A 21,473-nucleotide genomic window follows, 5' to 3' on the forward strand; every position below is an offset into this window, starting at 1 on the left:
TAGCAGGAAAACTATAAACATGAGCACTGCTCTTTTTCAAGATTTACTTCTGCAGGATTTCCATCTTGTTCATGGCCTTGAACAACAAAATGTTTAACTATGTACTTAACTGTGGCCATGTGGATGCTCTTTTTGCTCAGGTATTCACTCAGGGCCTTTGTGTACAGGTGGGGTAGGGTACAGCAAATAAAATTTAGGTGTATAATGACAAACAGAAGGATTCTGTCAATTCATGCTACATTCTGGCTGAATTAGTTTTGCTCTTTAAAACATCACCCAACCAAAGTTAGTAAAATGCAGTGAATTTTTGCTAGTGTAATTTGAAAGCAGAATTGGATATTGTCTTTAGTCTAGCCCCATTGTACACAACGCAATGGCCAAGGCACTGTCCAAAAGCCGAAGAACATCGATTTTACCCAAGGGAGGATTGTCCCACAGTTGACAGGAGAATGTATTTCTCAAAAAACCCTTTTCAAAAACTGTCAAAGTTTTTTTTCTCAAAGGAGAAAAAAAATATCTCTTCCCTATGCACAATATGAACGTACATATAAGCAACGTGTTTCCAAGAATTACAGTTACTAGTACATAAGCTTTCTTTCTTCATTACCTAAAACTTTTCAGAACTTCTACAGTTCTAACAAAGTTTCCATTCTAGCTTCTGCCCTAACACTTGAATGGATTTGTGAAAGAATTTGTGGGTTTTACTAAAAAAGCATGAAATTGTTAGTCTTAAACCACAACCCAGTGAATACTTTGAATTCTGGAATAAACTTATACCATGTTAGCAGTGGAAAACATTTTAGAATTTAGTGCAGATTTCTGCTGATGTTCATCTATCGGATAGTAACTTTAGAATTCTTATATGACTATTATGATTATTGTTATAATATATTATATTATTATAATTATTATACATTATAATATTATATATTCTAATATATAATAATAATATAGTATTATATGATTGGTCTGTGCAGGTTGTCATAGTCGCAAAAAGATCTGCCAAAATATGAGCTTTTAGAATAAGAGCAGCTTACATTACTGCTCCGGGTAAAACACGTAATGAAACAAACAAACAAAATCTTTCTCAGTCTTCAGCAGATTGTAATATTGCGATTGGTATAGCATTAGAACACTTTTTGGCCCTCTCTTTAGTGTCCACCACTTACAGATTCAGAACAGCAATTGTTTTGGGGGGAGCTGTTGGTAGCAGACACCATTGCCAGTGACAGGGTAAAATCTTGCATTATCTATTCATTAGCACAGCACGCTGCCCAGAAAATGTCTTCGTTTCCATTGTAGATGTTCAGATTTGCTGCTTTCTTTACTTGTGCAAGATTGCTGCATTGTCCTGTCAGCACTGCAGTAATCAGCTGGCTGCTGGTCCTAATTTCTGCATTTATGGCAGGGGCTGAAGCATTGATTTTCCTCATTGTGAGTGGGGGAACACTTGTACGGGACTTAAACGATGGAAATAACTTAGTTCATTGCTGCTGCAGGTTCAGTTTGAGACAGGGAATTCCGTGGACATCCATCTGCTGCACTATTTCAGTGCTTGGCTGATGAGTACGGACATTTTGTAGATGAATTCCCTCCTAATTCTTGTGCTAGAATTAGCAGGTGAACAAAAACCTTGTTTTAGTTTGAGTTTTTTAACCATTGGACCATCGAGTATCACATGTCGCTGTCACTGGTGTGTCACATTTTTATAGGTATTCAAGAATAAAAGATACAATGAAGTGGCTTCGTAGTCAGTTTATTCTTCCCATTTCAGCTAGATGAGATGTTCTCGATGCAGTCTTTGTCTGCTTTTCAAAAGGATTGTTTTATATGTAATTGTAGATTAATTATATATCATACAAATGTGAGTAGTTACAGCACTAGACATTCTGAGGATCTGTTCCAAACATATATTTATACATACACACATACCTCTAGAAAGCACACATTACGTATGCAAGTTGACATGCAGAATTCCCACAGGTACTGTGCAGGCAGGGACTTAGTCTGGAGATTATTCGTGAAAATAAGGTGCGAGCAGGGAGAGAAAAGGAGTCTGGGGTGTTCATATGGAGTTACTGTCAGGAAAACATTGAGGAGAAAGCTTTAACATTTTAATTTCAGTCCTAAATTTAAATAAATACAAGACTAATGCAGGGCGCATCTTTACATGGGGCACGCTGTACCTTGCTGAAATCCACTAATGAGCATTAGGCATAAAGAGACGTAGCAGGCACAGCTGATGGTGCTGCTACGTATTTTAGACTGTTTATCTGGGTTTCTATTACATAATACTTTGGCCTGATTAACGGAAGTTCTGAGGACTCCCAGCAACAATTGAATATGCTGGGAGGTATCTTTATGTCAGGAGCTTTACAACCCTCTGAATTGTTGTGGGTTTTTTTTTTTTTTTTTTAAACGAAAGCTCCTATTTCTCTCAGATCGGACATTCAAAGTTAGAAGTAAAAATATTGCTCATTAGGATAATGTCATTCAGCGTTTCAATGAATGAGATGGTTAGGTCTTTAAAAGTGCTGTATAATTTTGTCTTTTTCTAACAATTGAGTGCTTGTCTCTGCAATCTTAATCGTTATTTTAGTATGATTGAAATGTGTGTTATGTGTTTAAATTCAATAGATAGAGTTTTTGCTGCAGGGGAATATGGTTTATGAAGTTAGGTCAAAGTTTTTTGGATTAGAGCTCCTCTACACTTATGTTACTGGCTCTACATGCTTTGGTCTGGGCCATAGGAAAAGTCCTGAGAGAACAGAAGTGCTCGTTCTCCACAAAACCCCAGAATAAATATGTACAAATGGATTTAACTTTGATACTACTGACTTCTTATCTTGGGGGAGAGATTCAGGATGGGGCATTATTGCCGTGATGTTTTGGATCATCTGGAATTGGGTTACAAATCAGGTGACCAGGGAGATGGTATTTCGTCTTTTTCACTGAAGGGGAAAAAAGCATTTTCTAATTGGGGGGGGGGGAGGGGGGGGCAGTCTCATTGAAATGCAATATTGCTTGAAGTGAGAATAGTAAGAGCAGACTTGGAGAGGAGTTAAATGAAGTGAGTGTTCGCATGCCTGCTCCAATCTTGCAATAATCTTTGGAAGGTGGGGTGCGTGAAACTGTATGGGTATATGAATCTGTAGTAAAATTTCCATTACTTCTATCAGAAAGCAGGTTTTGCCACTAGAAAAAGGGTAAGTTTATAAGATCAAAAAAGGGCAGGATTTACTTTCTGACAAGATCTCAATTGTAAACTTGAGTAAAGCAATTCGTGGGGAGAGGCAGCCAGTTGATTAGAATATTAACATGGAGTTGAAGTGGGGATGGAGAATGCCACAAACCTTCAGTTGTAGGTTTTGACCTGAAATAGTTTGAAATATTTCTTTCTCATCCTTTTCCTCCACTTCCTAACCCAAGACACAAGGAAAATAATTGAGTCTTGGTGCCTATTTTGGACTATACAGAGCTAATATTGCAAGTCTAGAACAGTTACAATGAAGTCCTTGTAAAAGACAACAAGATGCTTTGTTTATTGAAGAATAATATGTTGTTTTTATTTGTTATTCTCCCTTGACTTGAAGGATAATGTTTGGCTTAGAAACTTAGACCATGATGGCTACAACGTTAAAAGAAACTAGCTGGGGAGACTTTTCATACTTCATATTTTCATTTTCTTGTTCTTCAGGACAGTGGTGATTATCCGCTTACCATGCCTGGGCCACAGTGGAAGAAGTTTCGATCCAACTTCTGCGAGTTCATTGGCGTGCTCATTCGACAGTGTCAGTATAGCATCATTTATGATGAATACATGATGGACACGGTGATCTCTCTTCTGACTGGTCTGTCAGATTCCCAGGTCCGGGCTTTCAGGCACACCAGTACATTAGCTGGTAAGTAAGCTAGCCCAGAGAAGAGTACTTTCAAAGAAGTTGCTACTGTTTAGCCACTTTGAGAATTACCCCTAATTTTGACTGAGTAGGAATTTGACCAGCACTGAGAACTCTGGACAGCTCGATCAAAGCCAAGTACCCTCTATGATGTAACTATAGTTAAAATACACTATTTTGTTCGGAAAGGAGTACGCTGAAGCACTTAGTCTCAGAGATTTTTATCATACCCAGGGGCCTCCAGTAAATCCTGTGAATCGAAAGTGGCATGCTTATGTCTTGCACTTTATTATTAGTTGATCTTTTTTTTCTTTCTGTATAGAATGTCTTCATAATTTTGTATTTTACGGTACAAATTTGATCTAAATTAGTGTAAAAAAAATTGTATTATCAAAGAATTTCAGTCCACCAGAAAATAAAATCTGTGCCCTCACTCTTGAGAAGCGTTACTTTTGGGAGCACTGGGCCATAGTTGTAGGTCTCGCTGTCTTCTGCCTCCAGCCACGCTGCACCTTTTGACACACCTCCCTACATCTAGGAAAGCACGGGGTATGTCATTAGATAGAACAGACTTTCCTAGCATGTATTTCATCAGAGCTATCTATATAAGGTGTCTCCCGTAAGGTGGATGAATTGCTCTCTAGAAGTAACTATTTTTCTCCAATTACAAAGCAATACTGGGGTGACTGGCTTGGATGTAGGTGTCTAAAGCTGGTTATGTCAGGTGACAGAACCATCTTATGTGCTGAAATACACCTTATTGGAAGATTCTTCTCCCTAGACTGTTTTTAGATAATGGCAAATATTTGAAGCCTTTATAGGAGAAATTTGGCATAAGCTGAATATTTCTACTGCCAATATTTGTCACTGATTTATTTTTTCTACAAACAACCTCTTACAATTTTGTTCAGATTTCCAAGTGTAATACCAAGTGTCCAACAAATTCAGTCAGAATTTGTTTAAAATTTTGTCTCTTGGTATGAATCTAAGTAATAGGCAGATTTCCAATGATATTGAAAAACCAACTCCACATTTGATTGGAGTTTGATTTTAAAATTGAAAGCCAAACCCTTCAATTCACAGTGACTGAACTCTTTTGGAAACCTATCCTGTGGCATTCTTCACCCTACTCAGTAACGGGATGGTAAAAACATGAATTAATGCAGGTGTAAATTTACAGGTTCAGAGTTTACCTCTACAAACTCAGTATTCAAAGGTGAACACTATTTAAGCTGCAGATAACCTGCTGGAGATAGGTGTCTTTCCAGCTGATACTGTCTTCAGTTCCAGGTCATTTTGGTTTGCTGTTTGCTTAGATGGTGGTTGATTGTTTCATAGGAGAGAGATTCTGGAGCAAGGTATGCACTCTGGTCTCTTACATTGATTGGTTCATCCTTGCATAGGACGGATGTTTGGAAAGTGTGAGAGGCTTGAATGAGAAGACAGGAAAGAGCACCACATATTAGAGAGGTTACCTGAGACCTGTGCTGTGTTGAAGAAATAGTTGCCATCATTTGGAATGGATTATGTAGCTCAAAACTTTAAGCAAGGACAAGCAAACGCTAAGACCAAGGTTCATCACAACTAACTTCAGCTATTTAAGGCACTGCTGGCTTCTTGCATTAGGTATATGTGTATCTAGTGCTTACATTAGGAATAGTTGCTGCTGAAGATCTCCAGCATTTTCCAGTGATAACCATTTATGTGTTTGTTTTAACAAGCTTGAGAGCTTTGTTTTGACTCTGCAAATTTCCTTCAAGCTAGTTTTTGCACACTTAATTGCATTGCTGTCCTGCAGAGTAGAGGTCAGCATGATGCCATGGAGCTCAGTCTTCATAAAGTTTCTGAAAATCTACTTTTAGAAACTGATTTATTCTTGAAGGAATGTTTTGGGGGTCTCTCTTTTTTTTTTTTTTTAATTTTCCTCTGTGCTAGCCACTTTGAATGAGAAATGATTCATTATACCAAGAAACTTAAGAAGTACACGTGCGTGCTTCTAGAGTTACCAGCTTTGAGCAATACCAAAATAAGACAGTTACCACAAAAGTAGCTTCACTTCTCCATTTGTATAGTTGCTTTTCTACCTTGAAGACAATGCTGCATATTTAGCCAGAGAGGGTGTGATAGTTTGTTACATCATTTTGCTGTTTTTTCAGTGTTGTAAAATGTGATATGCTATGTAACCACACAGAACACAAGAAAGACCCTAATTAATGTTTTTGTAAAAATAAATTATACAGAAAAATAGGCATGAACAATATTAGATCTAGCATGTGTGAAAAGGCATATAAAGTTCTAATTGTATTTTCATATAACTACATACTTGACTTCAGAGCAATGTCAGACTTACTTTCAGAGAAACTGTGCAGTGATCCCTTGTAAACTGAGTAATCCTCAGAAGCTATTTGTTAAGTTACCCGTAGCGTGGAGGCATCTATAATGATGCTTTTCAGTAGAGAAGTGTCTGTAACTCCACAGTAACTGGCTTCATGGTGTACACTCATCCTGCAGTTTCACATGCTTGCTCACTGACCTTACGCACTCGGAACTTGCATAATTTTCCGGAGAAGATGGCAAAGAACATTTCCTGGAGCTCAATGCAGTGTATATACTCTCTGTTCCGACCTTTAGATGAGCCAAGTGGGTGGGAAGTGCCTTTCCAGATGGCTTTGTGTCAGCGTCGAGGTGTTTATTTTCTGTGAGTATGGATCTGCTGAGGAAGTATTTTTTAGCTCTGACTACAGGTAAAGAGTCATATTCTGTCTTCTGCCTTTGCAGCTATGAAGCTTATGACTGCTCTTGTGAATGTTGCCTTAAACCTGAGCATTCATCAGGATAATACACAGAGGCAGTATGAAGCTGAGAGAAACAAAATGATTGGCAAAAGAGCTAATGAAAGATTGGAGCTGCTGCTTCAGAAAAGAAAAGAGGCAAGTGAAAACATGATTTTTTTTTTTTTTTTTTCCGGTTTCATATACATTCCCTCCAACAGAAAGTCCAGGGTGGTTTGTGACTTGAGTACCATAGTGAGAAACAAGAGATTAGTTCTGCAGTCCTCTTTGTGTGATCTCAAGCACGTTATTTGGGCTACGTTTTTTCATCTTGCATTAATGCATTCAGTTGAGTTTGTGTGCTGCTCTGCACACAGGGTAATTTCTGTTCTCAGGCTTGTGTATATGACCAGGCAGGAAGAAAATGAATCTCAAGTTGTAAGTAGTAACTGATGTGATTATGCAAACAGATTTTGAAAAGAGGATCACATGTAGTCCCTCAGTGCACTGCCCATTTCTCCCTTTGATCACTGCAATCATTACAGTGTCTCATTAGTACTTCTTTTTGTAGCTGCTTTCAAGAAACACTGGAGTGGGGGCTATAGCACCTGATCTCAGGGAGAAGAAGCTAGGGAGACATTAAAGTCGCTTTTAGTAAGTACCAGTCCGGCTTTAGGTGAGCAAAACCATTAGAAGGTTGCTGTAATCATCCCTAAATAAAGTATTATATCCCAGGAAATTCAGTTTTAGAGTTGTACTTAAAAGAAATCTGAAGATAACAAGTGGAAAATGAATACGTATACACCCAAACAGCCGTAATCTGTAAAGATGCCCTGTAAAACTCATAAGATTAATTGAAAAATTGAAATGTATGTGACTTAGATTTAAATTTATTATTTTTAATATGTTTTGAATATATTTCTTCCACCACTGTCTTACTCCGTGGCAAATTAAGGCCATCTGGGTACTTTACCTGTATGCACCTTGGATTCTTTTAGGTATAACTTTGACTCAAAATTGCTTGACTTTATAGTCTTTGTCTGGGGATAATTACAATTATGTATTTTTATTTTTTTTTTACCCCTGTGGTCCGTAACAGAATTTTATTTGGCTTTCATAATTCTTTAAAATCATGCATTAAGGTACAAAGCAAGAACAATCTCTCCTGCCCAAACTGCAAGAGGAACATTTTAAATTAAATATTAAGTTCAATGTCAGCCTTAAAACATTTTAAAAAGCAGAGTTGCTTTGTTAAAATAGCTGGAGCACAGTTTCTATTCCATGTTTGTTGATTGTTGCTTTGAATTTCCAGAGGAGGACAGAGTCACTAATTACACTGATTAACTTGTTTTAGCATCTCTGTGTCTGTGGACATCCTCTGTTCTGTTCTTTTCAATGTCTTGGAGATGCAGTATATAATTGCTCTGGGGAGACTTGAACGCAAGGATGGCTAGGCTAGCACAGGGCTGTGAACCCCTCAAAGAAGAATGCGCATTTGGCGAACCTTAACTTTTCACATGTCTGTTCAGTCTCTGTCACATCACTACTCACTAAAACTAATGAAAATGTTGCATGGGAGTAAGGCAGAGCAGAGTGGTGGTCATTTGAGTATGTCCTCAGATACAGGGTGTGAAGCGCGGTAGAGGGCCCTGTATAGAAGAGATTTTATTAGGATTAGATGGCATAATGGCTGCGTGTACCATGTTTAAATATCCTGAATCTACAGTAGTACTCTGTGCTGGCACTTAGTTGATTCTTTTGAGGTAGTGCCATCATGATAAACGCTCATAGGCACATACACAGGCCTGCGTTTATCTTTGTGAAGTTATACAGGGACAGTTCTTTAGCTAAGTGTGGCAAATTAATCTGAAGTAGAAGAGATGGAACCCTCTCTCTGAAGTGTTTCATTCTCATGTCATCTTCTACATACCTAATGTGAGAGCAGTGCGGGAAGCTCTATTCTTGTCAATGAGATTTTCAACTAAACCGGATGATTTATGTAACAATCTGCCACAAAATAGAGGAAGTTGTGCTTTAGTTGCTGCCAGTAGTAAGTCAAATTTTGTGTTCGTCATACTTTTTAAGCTTCTCAAAATGCTTGCAGAGTCAAGAAGAGAATGTTTCCCTTATTTTTACTTAGGTTTAAGGGCGGGGGGGGGTGTTAAATCACTTTTGCATTGGTAAGAGCAGGAATCCCAAGACACAAATGCGCTCTCAAGATGCCTGAGGTTAAGCACTGAAATTCAAGTACGTGGTCTAGAAAAGCTGAAAGTGTAAAAAGCAATTAAAGTTTTGGAGAAAATTCATACTTTTCAAAGAATTGTTAATTCATTACCAAAACTAAGATACACTTAGGAATTGTATCTTTTAAATGTCAGCACATAAAAGTAAAAGGGGTTTCAAACGGACCTACTGAATCTCTGCTTCTCCTTGTACACCAGCTCTGCCCCAGCACGTGGAGCCCTGTGTCAGTTATACAGCTGGTAACTTACCATGTTCATAGCAAGCTGTAAATTCCCTGTAGAAAAAGCAGAAGAGGGAGGAAGCCAGCCGTGCTGTCCCCTCATCTGTGCCACTTAGTATTGTATGGTGCTGCTCAACTTCTCGTTCCCAGAAATGTCAAAGGGCACTTTCCTTCAGTATCGAAACCTCATGGCTCATAAAGTTCGGTCTCTCCAACCTCTCCTATGTGGTGTGTTTTTATATTAACGATTCATACACAAAGTTCTGCGGGAGCTTGTCCTTTCCCTTTCAGGGCCTGGTTAGTTTTTTGGAAGGCCTCCTGAGGCTTCTTGGTTCATTCCCATCCTCATTTTGCTCCACATTCTGTGCTAGGTTGTCTCTAGCCCCATGTTTCTGTGGCTATTTGCCTGTAGCCTGTGAAGTCTGAGGAGGGATGAGAAATTCACGCTCCCTTTTGGGTTCTGTATTCTTGAACAGGCATTTAGGCTGTGCATATTTGGGTTGAGCTGATACTGAAAATAGTGCTTCTTCCAGAAACCATGTCTAAATATGCTTGGCGTGTGTACCAGCCCTTTGGTACACACAGAGCTGGTGTGCACCTGGCTTTTCCCTTTGTACATAATCCCTTTCACTATGAAATTAATTTCTTTGGCAGGTGTTAGACAAATTAGTCAAGAGCTCTCAATGCCTTGGTCTCCCCATATGCAAAATGGAGGCATCACCTCCTTACATTTTAGGAAACTGGGAGGCTTTATTTACTGAATTTTGCAAGCTACTTTAGATCTTATCTGGGAAGATACTGTAGAAATGTTTATAAACGTGGCTTGCAAAATATAAACCCTGAGGTGAAAGTGTTTATGAGCTCACGCTATGCAGAAAGTCAAAACAGCTGATCATAATTCTGCCTCTGGCTTTAAGATGTTTTATCTGTTACATATATATGTCCATAATTATGCAGATTTTATTATGTTATGCATATGTGTGCTCTGTACTTGCAAGGCTCTGTTGTGGTTTTCATTCTGAAAATGTGGAAGAGTTTACATTCACACGTGTTTTTGTATTCTGCTTTGGTACGAAGAGACACCTTGATGGAGGAATGATGCCTTTGAGTGTAGTAGCAGTTCTGCTCCAAAAGCTGATTGTGTAAAATTGGCATCATCTTATTTAAAAAAGCTGCATTTTGGTGTGCTTAAGTCAAACTTATTTAGTTTAGTACAATAGCTGACAGGATGAGAATACTTTAATTGATTCCAAGATATTGCTTTAGGATTTGTTAACAGATTCATTGGCACAAGGAAGCTTTCCATAGTACAAAGTGTGTCCATATTACACAGGAAATATTAAGGTTTTTTTAAAAAAAACCACTCCTATTTATAAAAACACACTCGTGACACTTTTTTTTGCTTGGGTTTGGTTTATGTTTGGGTTTGTTTTTTTCCAGTGTAAGGCCTGGGTGTCAGGTGGGCTCCAATGTTAAGCACCCATGCTCTTATGCCGGAAAGTTTCCTGCTTCAGAAAGGCAGTTGTCGTGGGCACTGAAGATAAAGTATGCTCATGCTTAAGATTGGGAACATCTTTAAGTACTTTCCTTAAATAGGACGTTGAATTTTTCAGAGAGGATTCCTGATCTGTAACCAGCTTCGTTTCTGCAGCTGTCATTCACTCCCAGTTCTATCTGTTTAACCATGACTATGGGACTGCTGACATTACTGAACACAGAGTCTCTACTTGTCTAAATAGCAGTAGCCAAAAAATGGTGATGACCACTTCAAAGGACTAATTTGAAACTAAGTTAATTGATGTTTGTAGAGAATGTTGACTTTCTCCCATTAAGGCATTGCATATATCTATATATATGTGTTTATATGCACAAAATATAGGCATGTGCTGAAAAAGTAGAAAATGGTGAATCTACTAATAACTTTAATTAAGTGCTCTTCCATGGTCTTCTAATGTTTCCCAATAAGGAATTGTAGAATATCCAATTATAATAAGCAGTGATCTTTTATTTATGTTTGTTTTGTTTTTTGCAGCTACAAGAAAACCAAGATGAAATCGAAAATATGATGAACTCTATTTTTAAGGGTATATTTGTTCATAGATACCGGTAAGAAAATGCATGCTACAGTAGGCTTTGCTAACAAAGTATAATCATAAATAATGTCAAGGGCAGTTTCTGTGTTGAGTTTTCTTCTGATGTAATATTCTAGGTGCCACAAAATCAGTATGAAAAACACTGAAGTTATGGAAGAAAATCTAAGCGTAACCCCTATTAATTACACAGTAGAGCCATCCACACAACTTTATTTTAATTCAGTGAAACAGTTTTAAAGGAGTTGTGGGAGACATGGAATTTGAATCTTTGTGTTTTAAAACGAAAAGTCATCCAAGGTGGGGGCACAAACATGACATATCTTAAGAATAATGAAATGATGTCTGTATATCGTAAGAGGGCAGTTTTGGTTCTTGGGTACCTCGACTCTGCATTTCCTTTTGTATGTCTTAAGTGTAAAAAGTGAATTTCTCATCTTACCACCACATGTGCTTTAGACACAACTTCAGCTTTATTTTAGGCTTTTTTCTCCTTAAATTACATAAGGGCAATCAAAAGCCTTAATTCCAGTTCGTGTGTATTTTTTGGTTTTAAATTGTTTTGGATGTTTGTAGCAAGAACATTAAAAAAAAATTAGTGTGGTGTTTAGCACATCACAAAAGGGTTTTTTACTAGTTAATATGCTATGTCTTGTGAATACAAAACCACAGCAGGTTATATATGTGTGTGTGTGAATGTGCACGTGTGTGCATTTCTCTTTACTTTGGAATTGCACAAACCAGTAGATTTGGCGTGGTGCATGCTATATTGGAATATGGTTTATCAGAGAGCAGTGGTCTTTTAAAATAGATTTAGGGTTGTTTTGCATCACAAGGTACCTCAGAGCATCTGCAGCATCTTGATGAAACCAGCTCTTTAAATGTTAATTGACTTACCAAAGTCAAAAGATGAAATTCCAGGATACTAAACTATGCAATTAACCTTTCAGATTTAAATTCTGGTTTAAAGCTTTACCGTTTATGAAATCTTTTGGACAAATGGCAGAAAACAAGAAAGGGTTTATGAGAAAAAGGTTAGAAGGTGAGGAGGAACCCACAGTTCAGGTGGGCAGAGGGATTATTGTAATTACGGAGAAAAGCGTGCAGGAAACCTGGAAGGGGCCTGTGCTAAGAAATACGTGAATGTGAACAACACAGTGGAGTTGGAGCATGTATCTTCAGTACCCAAGCAGGATACTTGAAGTTTATAGCAGTACTGGGAGCATCTCTCCAAGGAGATCGGAGGTAGGAGCAAAACGGGGTCTCTTAAAAAGACAAGGGATCTAAGTAGAGCGATTACTTACAACGGAACCTCTTTTTCTGCATGCGTGTGTCACACTTCTCTCTTTCTTCAGACCTTGTATCCTTATTCTGTCCCGCACACCTATGGGACAACTTCATTTGCTATCCATTTGTTTCCTCCCTCCTGAGGAAGCCGCGAAGGAGGGATGGTGAGCTGCAGGGGTCTGAGAGGCAGTGGAGTTGGTCAGTAAGCCTTGAGCTGCTTGGCAACAGCATGGGATGGGTAGACAGAGTCAACAGGTAAATTAGGATTAGCTCAGTAGAGCACTCACGCTATTTTGTCATGAAAGCAGCTTTTATGCTGGGGTAGGTAATAAAGAAAGTTAAATGCAAAGAATTTTTCCATTTTTGCGCCTTCAGAATGTAGTGTATTGTATCAAACAATAAAACTTTAAAGTATTTTCCTAGCAGCTCATGCTTTTGTGTAGGGTTGGAAAAACACTCTTTGTAAATCCTCCTTGTGTAACCCAGGTTTCTTTTCGTGCCTCCTGCCACCGTTAGTAAAGGCCTGGTTTTGCTGATATTGCTGTAACAAGGAAGGGGCCAAATAAATGAACTCTGCTGATCCGTGCCCTGAAAAAAGATGCCCAGGCTGACACTGTTAGACTGGGGAAGAATTTGCTGAAATGAGTCGAGTAGCAGTGTGCTCTGAGCGGTGTGGATGGTACCACTTCTGCGGTGGTTGAGAGGGGCCAGAAGTAACTGCTTCCAAATCTGACCCCAAGAGCCGCTTTCATGAGGAGTTGTCATCTCTCCGGCCTCAACTGCTGTGAAGCTCCGAAGAGAGTCTGTTACTACATACACTTCAATATGAGTAATCTGTAGACCACAGAGAACATAGATTCAAATTTTTGCAGTCATATCTGTGCAAGAACATAGAGGGGAAAAAATGCCTGTATTAAAACCAACTAATTAAAGAGAAAACGAGGGCTGGGGGCAGTGGGGGCGAAAAAGGAAAGGATTTCAAATTATTACCTGCTTCCATAATATTTCTTAAGCATTCCTTCTCTCAAATAGTTCAAGTGATTTATAAACATGACATCATTTTACAGTCCTTAGCCCATGGGCAAGTGGTAATGATTTCAAAAGAATGTTATTTTAATTATTCCCAGAGAAGAAACCCCTTTCCGTAGTATGATTCAGACTCCAGCACAGTGATTCATGCTTAGTGACCTTTGTAACTTAAATAGCAAGTCCTTGATCTGAACAAAAAGCCCCCCCAAACAGTTTCATTCAGAATCATAGAATCATTTAGGTTGGAAAAAACCCTTGGGATCACTGAGTCCAACCATCAACTCCACTCTACAAAGTTCTCCCTTACACAATATCCCCCAACACCACATCTAAACGAGTCTTAAACACATTCAGAGATGGTGACTCCACCACCTCCCTGGGCAGCCTATTTCAGTGTCTGACCACTCTTTCTGTGAAGAATTTTTTCCTAATGTCCAGCCTGAACCCATTCCCTCTTGTTCTATCACTAATTACCTGTGAGAAGAGACCAGCACCAACCTCTCTACAGTATCCTTTCAAGTAGTTGTAGAGAGCGATGAAGTCTGCCCTCAGCCTCCTCTTCCTCAAACTAAACAGTCCCAGCTCCTTCAGTCGCTCCTCATAAGATTTATTCTCCAGGCCCTTCACCAGCTTTGTTGCCCTCCTCTGCGCTCGCTCCAGCACCTCGATATCTCTCTCGTATTGAGGTGCCCAAAACTGGACACAGTACTCAAGGTGTGGCCTCACCAGTGCTGAGTACAGGGGGTCAATCACCTCCCTACTTCTGCTGGTCATGCTATTTCTAATACAAGCCAGGATGCCATTGGCTTTCTTGGCCACCTGGGCACACTGCTGGCTCATGTTCAGCTGCTTGTCAGTTAGAACCCCCAGGTCCTTTTCTGCCAGGCAGCTCTCCAGCCACTCTTCCCCAAGCCTGTAGCGATGCATGGGGTTGTTGTGGCCCAAGTGCAGGACCCGGCACTTGGCCTTGTTGAAGCTCATACCGTTAGCATTGGCCCATCTGTCCAATCTGTCCAAGTCTCTCTGTAGAGCCTCCCTATCCTCATGCAGATCAACACTCCCGCTTAGCTTCGTGTCATCTGCAAACTTGCTGATGATACACTCTATGTCCTTGTCAAGGTCGTCAATAAAGATGTTAAACAGAAATGGTCCCAACACTGAGCCCTGAGGGACACCACTTGTGACCGGCCACCAGCTGGATTTAACTCCATTGACCACGACTCTTTGGGACTGCCCATCCAGCCAGTGCTTGATCCAGCAGATCGTATGCTCATCCAGGCCATGAGCCACCAGTTTTTCCATGAGAATTCTATGGGGAACAGCGTCAAATGCTTTCCGAAAGTCTAGGTAGACAATGTCCACAGCTTTTCCATCATCCAATAATCGGGTCATCTTATAGAAGGAGATCGGGTTCATCAGGCAGGACCTGCCTTTCATAAACCCATGCTGACTAGGCCTCCTCCCCTGCTTGTCCATTATATGACTTGTAATGGCACTCGATGATCTGCTCCATGACCTTCCCTGCTATTGAGGTCAGACAGGCCTATAGTTTCCTGGATCCTCCTTTCTGCCTTTTTTGTAGATGGGTGCTACATTTGCTACCCTCCAGTCCATTGGGACCTCCCCAGTTAGCCATGACTTGAGGTAAATAATGGAAAGTGGCTTGGCGAGCGTGTCTGCCAACTCTTTCAGCACTCTTGGATGTAACCCATCCAGTCCCATAGACTTGTCCCATAGACTCCCATAGAATGGAGCAGTCTTCCTACTAGTAAGCTGGTGTTGCAGTGAGGTTAATCTCCTTTCTGTAGATTAGCTTACAATTTATTGGAAGATTTCAATGCTCACTTCTGCCATTAAAAAAAACCAACCATGATTTACAGAAATAGCTAAACAATTTTCTAGGTGTAATGTTAGTCTAGTGTTAACAGCAGATTTGGCCAAAAAATGAGATATGCTTAATAACCATGCAGGAGATGTACCTACCTCATTGCGTATTTCCTTATCTCTTTCCTGAATCACATTTTTTACTATTTTTGTGTCTCTATGATGTATTTAGGAAGATGTAGGAGCAAGGTCAGTTAGAGGGAAGTTGCTGGGCTCATGTTGATGAGTATAAAACCAGGGGAGATGATGACTGTGGTAAACAGGAGTACAGGGCTGTGAAGGTAATCAGACTCCGGAACGGGTTGTCCAGAGAGGCTGTAGAACACCTGGCCTTGGAAATACTCAAAACATTGCTTGTAGAAGGCTTGTACGTGTAGGGGCTTGGATATTGTCATGTTCAGAGGTCTTAATCTCAAAATAAGTTTTGTGTCTGCATGAGTGTAATACCTTTGGTATGTGGTATGTAGTAGCAAGATACTATCTACTGGTAGGTCAGGGATCTTAACGTAGTGGGTTTTGTATCTGAAGTTAAAGCAGCTGAAAATTGCTTGCGGGGTACGTGTATAGTTTAAAAAAACAGGGAGGCTTGTTTCTTCATTTCAGTTATATGAGCATATCAGAGATTACTTTGATTCTGAGGTTATTGCCACATAGCTTCTCAGATGTAACGTGTATTCTTCACAAGTATTCAAGCTCATCATTTTCAACGGTTATCAGAGATGTCAAAATTTTGGTTTGGCTACTTCCCCGCTTTTGACTTAGCAATGTGTGTCCAGACACATTTCCCTTTCAGAGGGTAAGATTCAGGGCATTCTTATTTGAGCCCTACTTCATAACATCTTTCTGTTTTGAAGGCTCAAAGAGCCATTCCTCTGGATGTGAACCTCCAGCAAAACATCTATTACAGTTTTAACTTCTGGCAGACCTGAATGGGCATCCTCAGACTGATGGACATGATGGTTTTGTGAATTTATGCAGTGCAATGAGCCTGAGGCATTGTTTTAGCAGTCCTGATAGTTAAGGTAAAACTTGTCAAATGTAGATAGCAGCTTTACAGAGAAGATGCTTCTGTCTCCTTCCAAGGTGCTTGTTTCCCTCCTGCTGGGTAAATAGAATGATGGTGGCAAGTTGCATCTGAGTTCCAATCTAGGAAACAAGAGTGTTGCATGGAAAAAAGGGCTATTAGATGGAAGTCTGGTGAGGAAGCAGGTAGGAGACTGAGAGCGCAAAAACCAGATAGCACATAAAACCATAGGAAAATCTTTTTTCCTCCCCCTAAGTTTGTTATCCTAAGGAGGTGAAACACACATCTTGGGTGACAAGAAAATGCTTTATTTATGTATTAAGGAATACAATCCTTACATATGTTGAAAAAACAGATAGCAATTACCTAGACCAGTTGTTGCTCAGAGGCATATGAAAAGAGAAAGGCAAAAAGTTAGATCTTGGTACTTACATGAGTTTGACCTTAGTATTAAGTTTAAAAACACCCACTCCCTTTCCTACAAAGCCGTGCATCATACTTCATATAAGCAAAGGTGTTAATGTGGTATAAGTTTTGGAGAAACACTGGTTTTAGAGATACGTAGAGCTACGTAGAGCTACATCTTGAAATTCAAGTCATGCCTTCAAACAATACAATTCCTTGGTCTGGCAACAATGTTGGATAATCAGCTTAGTACCACATTATTGAAATAGCTATTTAAGTAGCACTTTGGGTAGAATTACTTAGAAATGGGAGTGCTGCTTACCAACCCCTCCCAGGAGTTGGGGTATTCAGTGAGCATTCACCAGAATTTCTGGAAATGGGCTCTGCACACTTATGTTTCTTACCCTTCTTCCCTTATAGGGTCCTAGTTCAGCTCCAGAGATGAGAGTGTCATAGAAAGAAGTAGAAAAGACATTTTGTCCAGTTCTCTTTGTAACTACGTCTTCAAAATGCTTAGAAACTGTTGAGCAGCCCAAGGGACAGGGAGGGGCATAGTTTGGTCCAACTGGCAATGGTCTATTGTTGTAGAGCTGCACCGTTTCATGTCCCTTGCCTGGGAATTTGAGATTCCATCCCAAAGAACACCAGAGGCAGGTGAGTGACCCTCGTTTCTGCCTTTGTTAGAAAGTTTTCTCATAGGCGAACTCTTATCCCATCCTTTAGGAGCTTCCAAGAAGTCTTGAAGCAGTTATTGCTCTGCTAGTCAACTCCATCTTTTGCCTTGGTGTTTTCCCTCAGCACTGGTAATGCTTTAAGGATTTAAGCATCCATTTCAGCACAGAGCAGCTAAAATTGCTTTCAGTTTTGGTCTTGAGTAACCTAAACGAGTTTGTGATCAAACAGACTGAGAGAACCCAGGAGCTGCAACTGGCAACTGCTCCAGCAAGACCCTGAGGAGCATACTGGTCTCCACCTGACATATCCCAGTTATCCAGTGTAGGCTCTGTGTTTCAGGGTCCTAAATACTTTTGGCCTTAATTGCAATACTTGAGTGTAATTTAGCATGAACTATATGCTAAAGCTGCACTTCTGATGCTTGTTTCTCTGAAACAATCAACTAGTAAAGCCTATTTCTGTCCCGCGTTTTCTGGGCCTGCCTTTGTCAACCCAAAATTTTAAAAGGAGACAGTGAATTTCTTACCTGGTCCCCTTTTGTTAGATCTCTTTATGAAGTTGCCTCATGGGGTCCTCTTTCCTAAGAGTAAGAACATAGGTTGTGAATTTTGCTGCCAATAATTTGCTGTTTCCCATCTGCTGCGTAGACACTACTTTGCAGTTTGTGCTGAAAAGAAGGTTAAATATATTTTATGTCTAGTATTTGTAGATCCAGCATGAGTTCTGGTTTCTGTGCTGGACTAGATTCTGTTCCTTTCTAGCAGCATTTGGCAAGTAATACAAATGTACGTCACTAATTTATAATTATGGTAATGAATGATGCATGAAATATTCCAAAAGTACTTCAAGTGCTGGTATGATTAGCATTAGTGTCATCCACAAATAGCGTATATTTTCAAAAAACTAAACCATTCATAATGACTATGACAAGAAGCTAAAATACATTTAAGTGTGTGAAAAATTATAAGGAAAGAATTATAGTTTAATAACGAGCAATTGCTGACATGTGTGGCAAAGGTGTAAAGCTGTATTGTGTTGGATACAGCATCATGTGGGCAGGGAATCTGCAGTAGTGGCTCCTGCAAGAAGAGGAGTGATTCTTACTGGTAATACGGTTACCTGGAAGATGGTGGTGAAGTGGGAAATTGGTGTCTCACAAATTCTCCTGCCTGTCCAGCAACTTGAGGCTGTTTGCTAGTCTCCCATGCCTTATGCATGATTCTTTCCCGTTTTCAATTCTACTGAAGACGTGTAATTTTTATTATACTAAATCTTGTAATTAGTTGAATAGCTTTTTCTTTTTTAATTGTAAATAGCAGCTTGGAGTGAGTGTTTGTCCGTAGTGCCTAGGGATCCCTGAGAAGCTTTTGAATCAAGAATCGGTTTTTCACTGGCTGCCTAGGGAAGCTTGAATGCATTCTTACAGAAAAGATAAATTTTCCTGATTTTTGGCTGGCTGTGCTGCATGATTAAATAGCTGTTGACACTGGGGTTCTTTTGGGGATTGCCATTAAATCCTTCCAAAATGTTTCACAGTTAGTAAATTTATAAGGTGGTGAAATAACCTACTTGGAAGTGAAGACTCAGGCTGTCATCCCCTAGTGGAAATGTCTTCGTGGCTACTATGTGGTGCTCCTTATGTGGCTCCCCTCTTTTTTTCTTGATTCGTACTTACCAGTCTTTTAGATTGTTTTATAAGTCTTGCATTCTGATTCCTTCCACCTGTATTCTGTTTTAAAAATAGTTAAAAAAATATTCCATAAAAGAGAATTGGTGATCTAGTTTAGTGTGAAGTGATATACAATTAGACATTGTATATATTTGAGAATATATTCATAATTTTAATTAAAATTTGTCTTCATTGGGGCTGCATTCCCCATAATGAATGCAGGTTTTATAGTGTGAATTCTTGAGTGTAATATTTTAGCACATTCATCCTTATAGCGTTTAAAACCTGTTTAAGAAATCTCTTGTAGAAACAGCTTATTTAATGCCTTACTCTGCTTGTAATGCAGCTTGCCTACATTTTGGATTGGCAGTTACCTTGGGTTTGAGGTTATAGAGTCCTCATCGAGTTTGACAGAACAGGTTTAATGATTCTGTTTGGAAGCTGGTAGAATCAGTGCGTTTCACGTAGGCAAAGAGTACAGTTTTCTCCCTGTGATTTGAAATGGAATGAGAAAACCAGAGACTTGACTGTAGAAGTGTCAGGTCTAGGCACGTATGATACTGCAATTGATTGCCGGGTTCGTGTAGCAACTGGGGTTTTCCCCTTGGTATCTGGAAGATCATACACAGTAGAGTGGCACCTATTGAGGTGGACCGGTTTGAAGGTTGGAAGTACGTAGGCAGTTATGGTATGGAGTAATCACAGTTTTATTATACTATTTTGTGTGTACGAACTTATGTAGTAAGTATCTTGAGCATAAATAAGATAGAGTGCATTTTATTTATATTTTGTAAAATTGAAGACTTTAGGAAAGATACAGTTTCTCTTATTTTGTGATTATTCCCTTGCTTGAAGCTTGGAATTTTTAATATTCCCCTCCCCCCCCCCCCCCAAATTAGGTTTCATTATTGCCTTCTGTTGGTGCTGTTTTAGACTTAAATTAATGTTTATTACATTTCCAAAAAGATTTTTTAATAAAAATACAGAACAAGGTCTCAATTATAAGCAAGGCCGGTGTTTCCAAAGCACCAGACATTCCCTTCTTCTCTACAGTGGCTCTTTATGTTCCTCTCTTGCTACAGTTGAAATTGTGAACTGTGAAGCAGTGCCAGCTGGAGTGGCACAAGCAATTTCTCATAGTAACAGATGTCTCAGAGATGAAATTACTAAAGGGCCAGATGGCCCCAATCCCTTTTCCCGTTGTTTAGCCATCGTTCATTATTAGTAAATATGCCATGCTCTATGTCAGTCAGGCAGGAAAGTGCCAATCACATTGAAATCATTTCCATCCCTGATCTCTTTAGATGATCTCTCCAGACAGTTTTCTGCTGCCCCTCCTCAATAAGCAGCTGATAAGTCTGCCTGAGATATGTCTTTGCCTCTTTCATCACTTGCCACAGAATGTAGAAAAAAAGCAAGAAAACTGGAAGAAACCGATGTTGAAATGTAACCATTCTCCTGGGTTTTGTTAGAGGGGCTTTCATGTAGTGCATGAAACAAGACCTGTTTACATACCAGATTCCGTTCTGCCCCTCTGGCAGGCTCCTTTGGTTAAACCAAATAACTTTTTCCACCTTGCAATTGTTGTACACCTCCAGCTGGAGAGAGTCAAGCCCACTGAGCAAATGTCAGTGATGACGTTTCAGAAATTATTGTTTTGTAGCTTGGATTCATAATCATAGAATTATGGAATCATTTAGGTTGCAAAAGACCTTTAAGATCATTGAGGCCAACCGGTAACCTAACACTTCCCAGTTCACCACTAACCCATGTCCCTCAGCACCACGTCTGCCCATCTTTTAAATACCTCCAGGGATGGGTATTCCACCACTGCCCTGGGCAGCCTGTTCCAATGCTTGACAACCCTTTCTGTGAAGAAATTTTTCCTAATTATCCATCTTAAACCTCCCCTGGCGCAACCTGAGGCCGTTTCCTCTTGTCCCATTGCCTGTTCCTTGGGAGAAGAGACCGACCCCCCCGGCTACCCCCTCCTTTCAGGGAGCTGTAGGGAGCGAGAAGGTCTCCCCTCAGCCCCCTTTTCTCCAGGCTGAACACCCCCAGCTCCCTCAGCCGCTCCTCACAAGACTTGTGCTCCAGACCCCTCACCAGCTCCGTTGCCCTTCTCTGGACCCGCTCCAGCACCTCAGTGTCTGTCTTGTGGTGAGGGGCCCAAAACTGGACACAGCACTGAGGTGGGGCATGAGACAGCAGTGAGAACAGTGACAAGCCCTACAGAGTGAAGTTCGTCAAAAGAAAAGCAAAATATTACAGCTAGG

The 21,473-nt window shown here is 39.9% G+C and overlaps 1 protein-coding gene across 12 annotated transcripts in view; it reads left to right on the top strand.

Annotated features, from left to right (window-relative positions):
• STAG1 (stromal antigen 1) overlaps positions 1 to 21,473 on the top strand; it is a 200,902-nt gene that overhangs the window by 102,985 nt on the left and 76,444 nt on the right. For all 12 annotated transcript variants that reach the window (XM_054206620.1, XM_054206619.1, XM_054206621.1 and 9 more), the window contains 3 exons: positions 3,698 to 3,902; positions 6,678 to 6,829; positions 11,167 to 11,240. In XM_054206620.1, coding sequence (XP_054062595.1) covers positions 3,698 to 3,902; positions 6,678 to 6,829; positions 11,167 to 11,240 — 431 coding nt within the window. The remainder of the gene's footprint in view (positions 1 to 3,697; positions 3,903 to 6,677; positions 6,830 to 11,166; positions 11,241 to 21,473) is intronic.

This window comes from Rissa tridactyla, chromosome 6 (genome assembly GCF_028500815.1).
Source record: "Rissa tridactyla isolate bRisTri1 chromosome 6, bRisTri1.patW.cur.20221130, whole genome shotgun sequence".
NCBI lineage: Eukaryota > Metazoa > Chordata > Aves > Charadriiformes > Laridae > Rissa > Rissa tridactyla.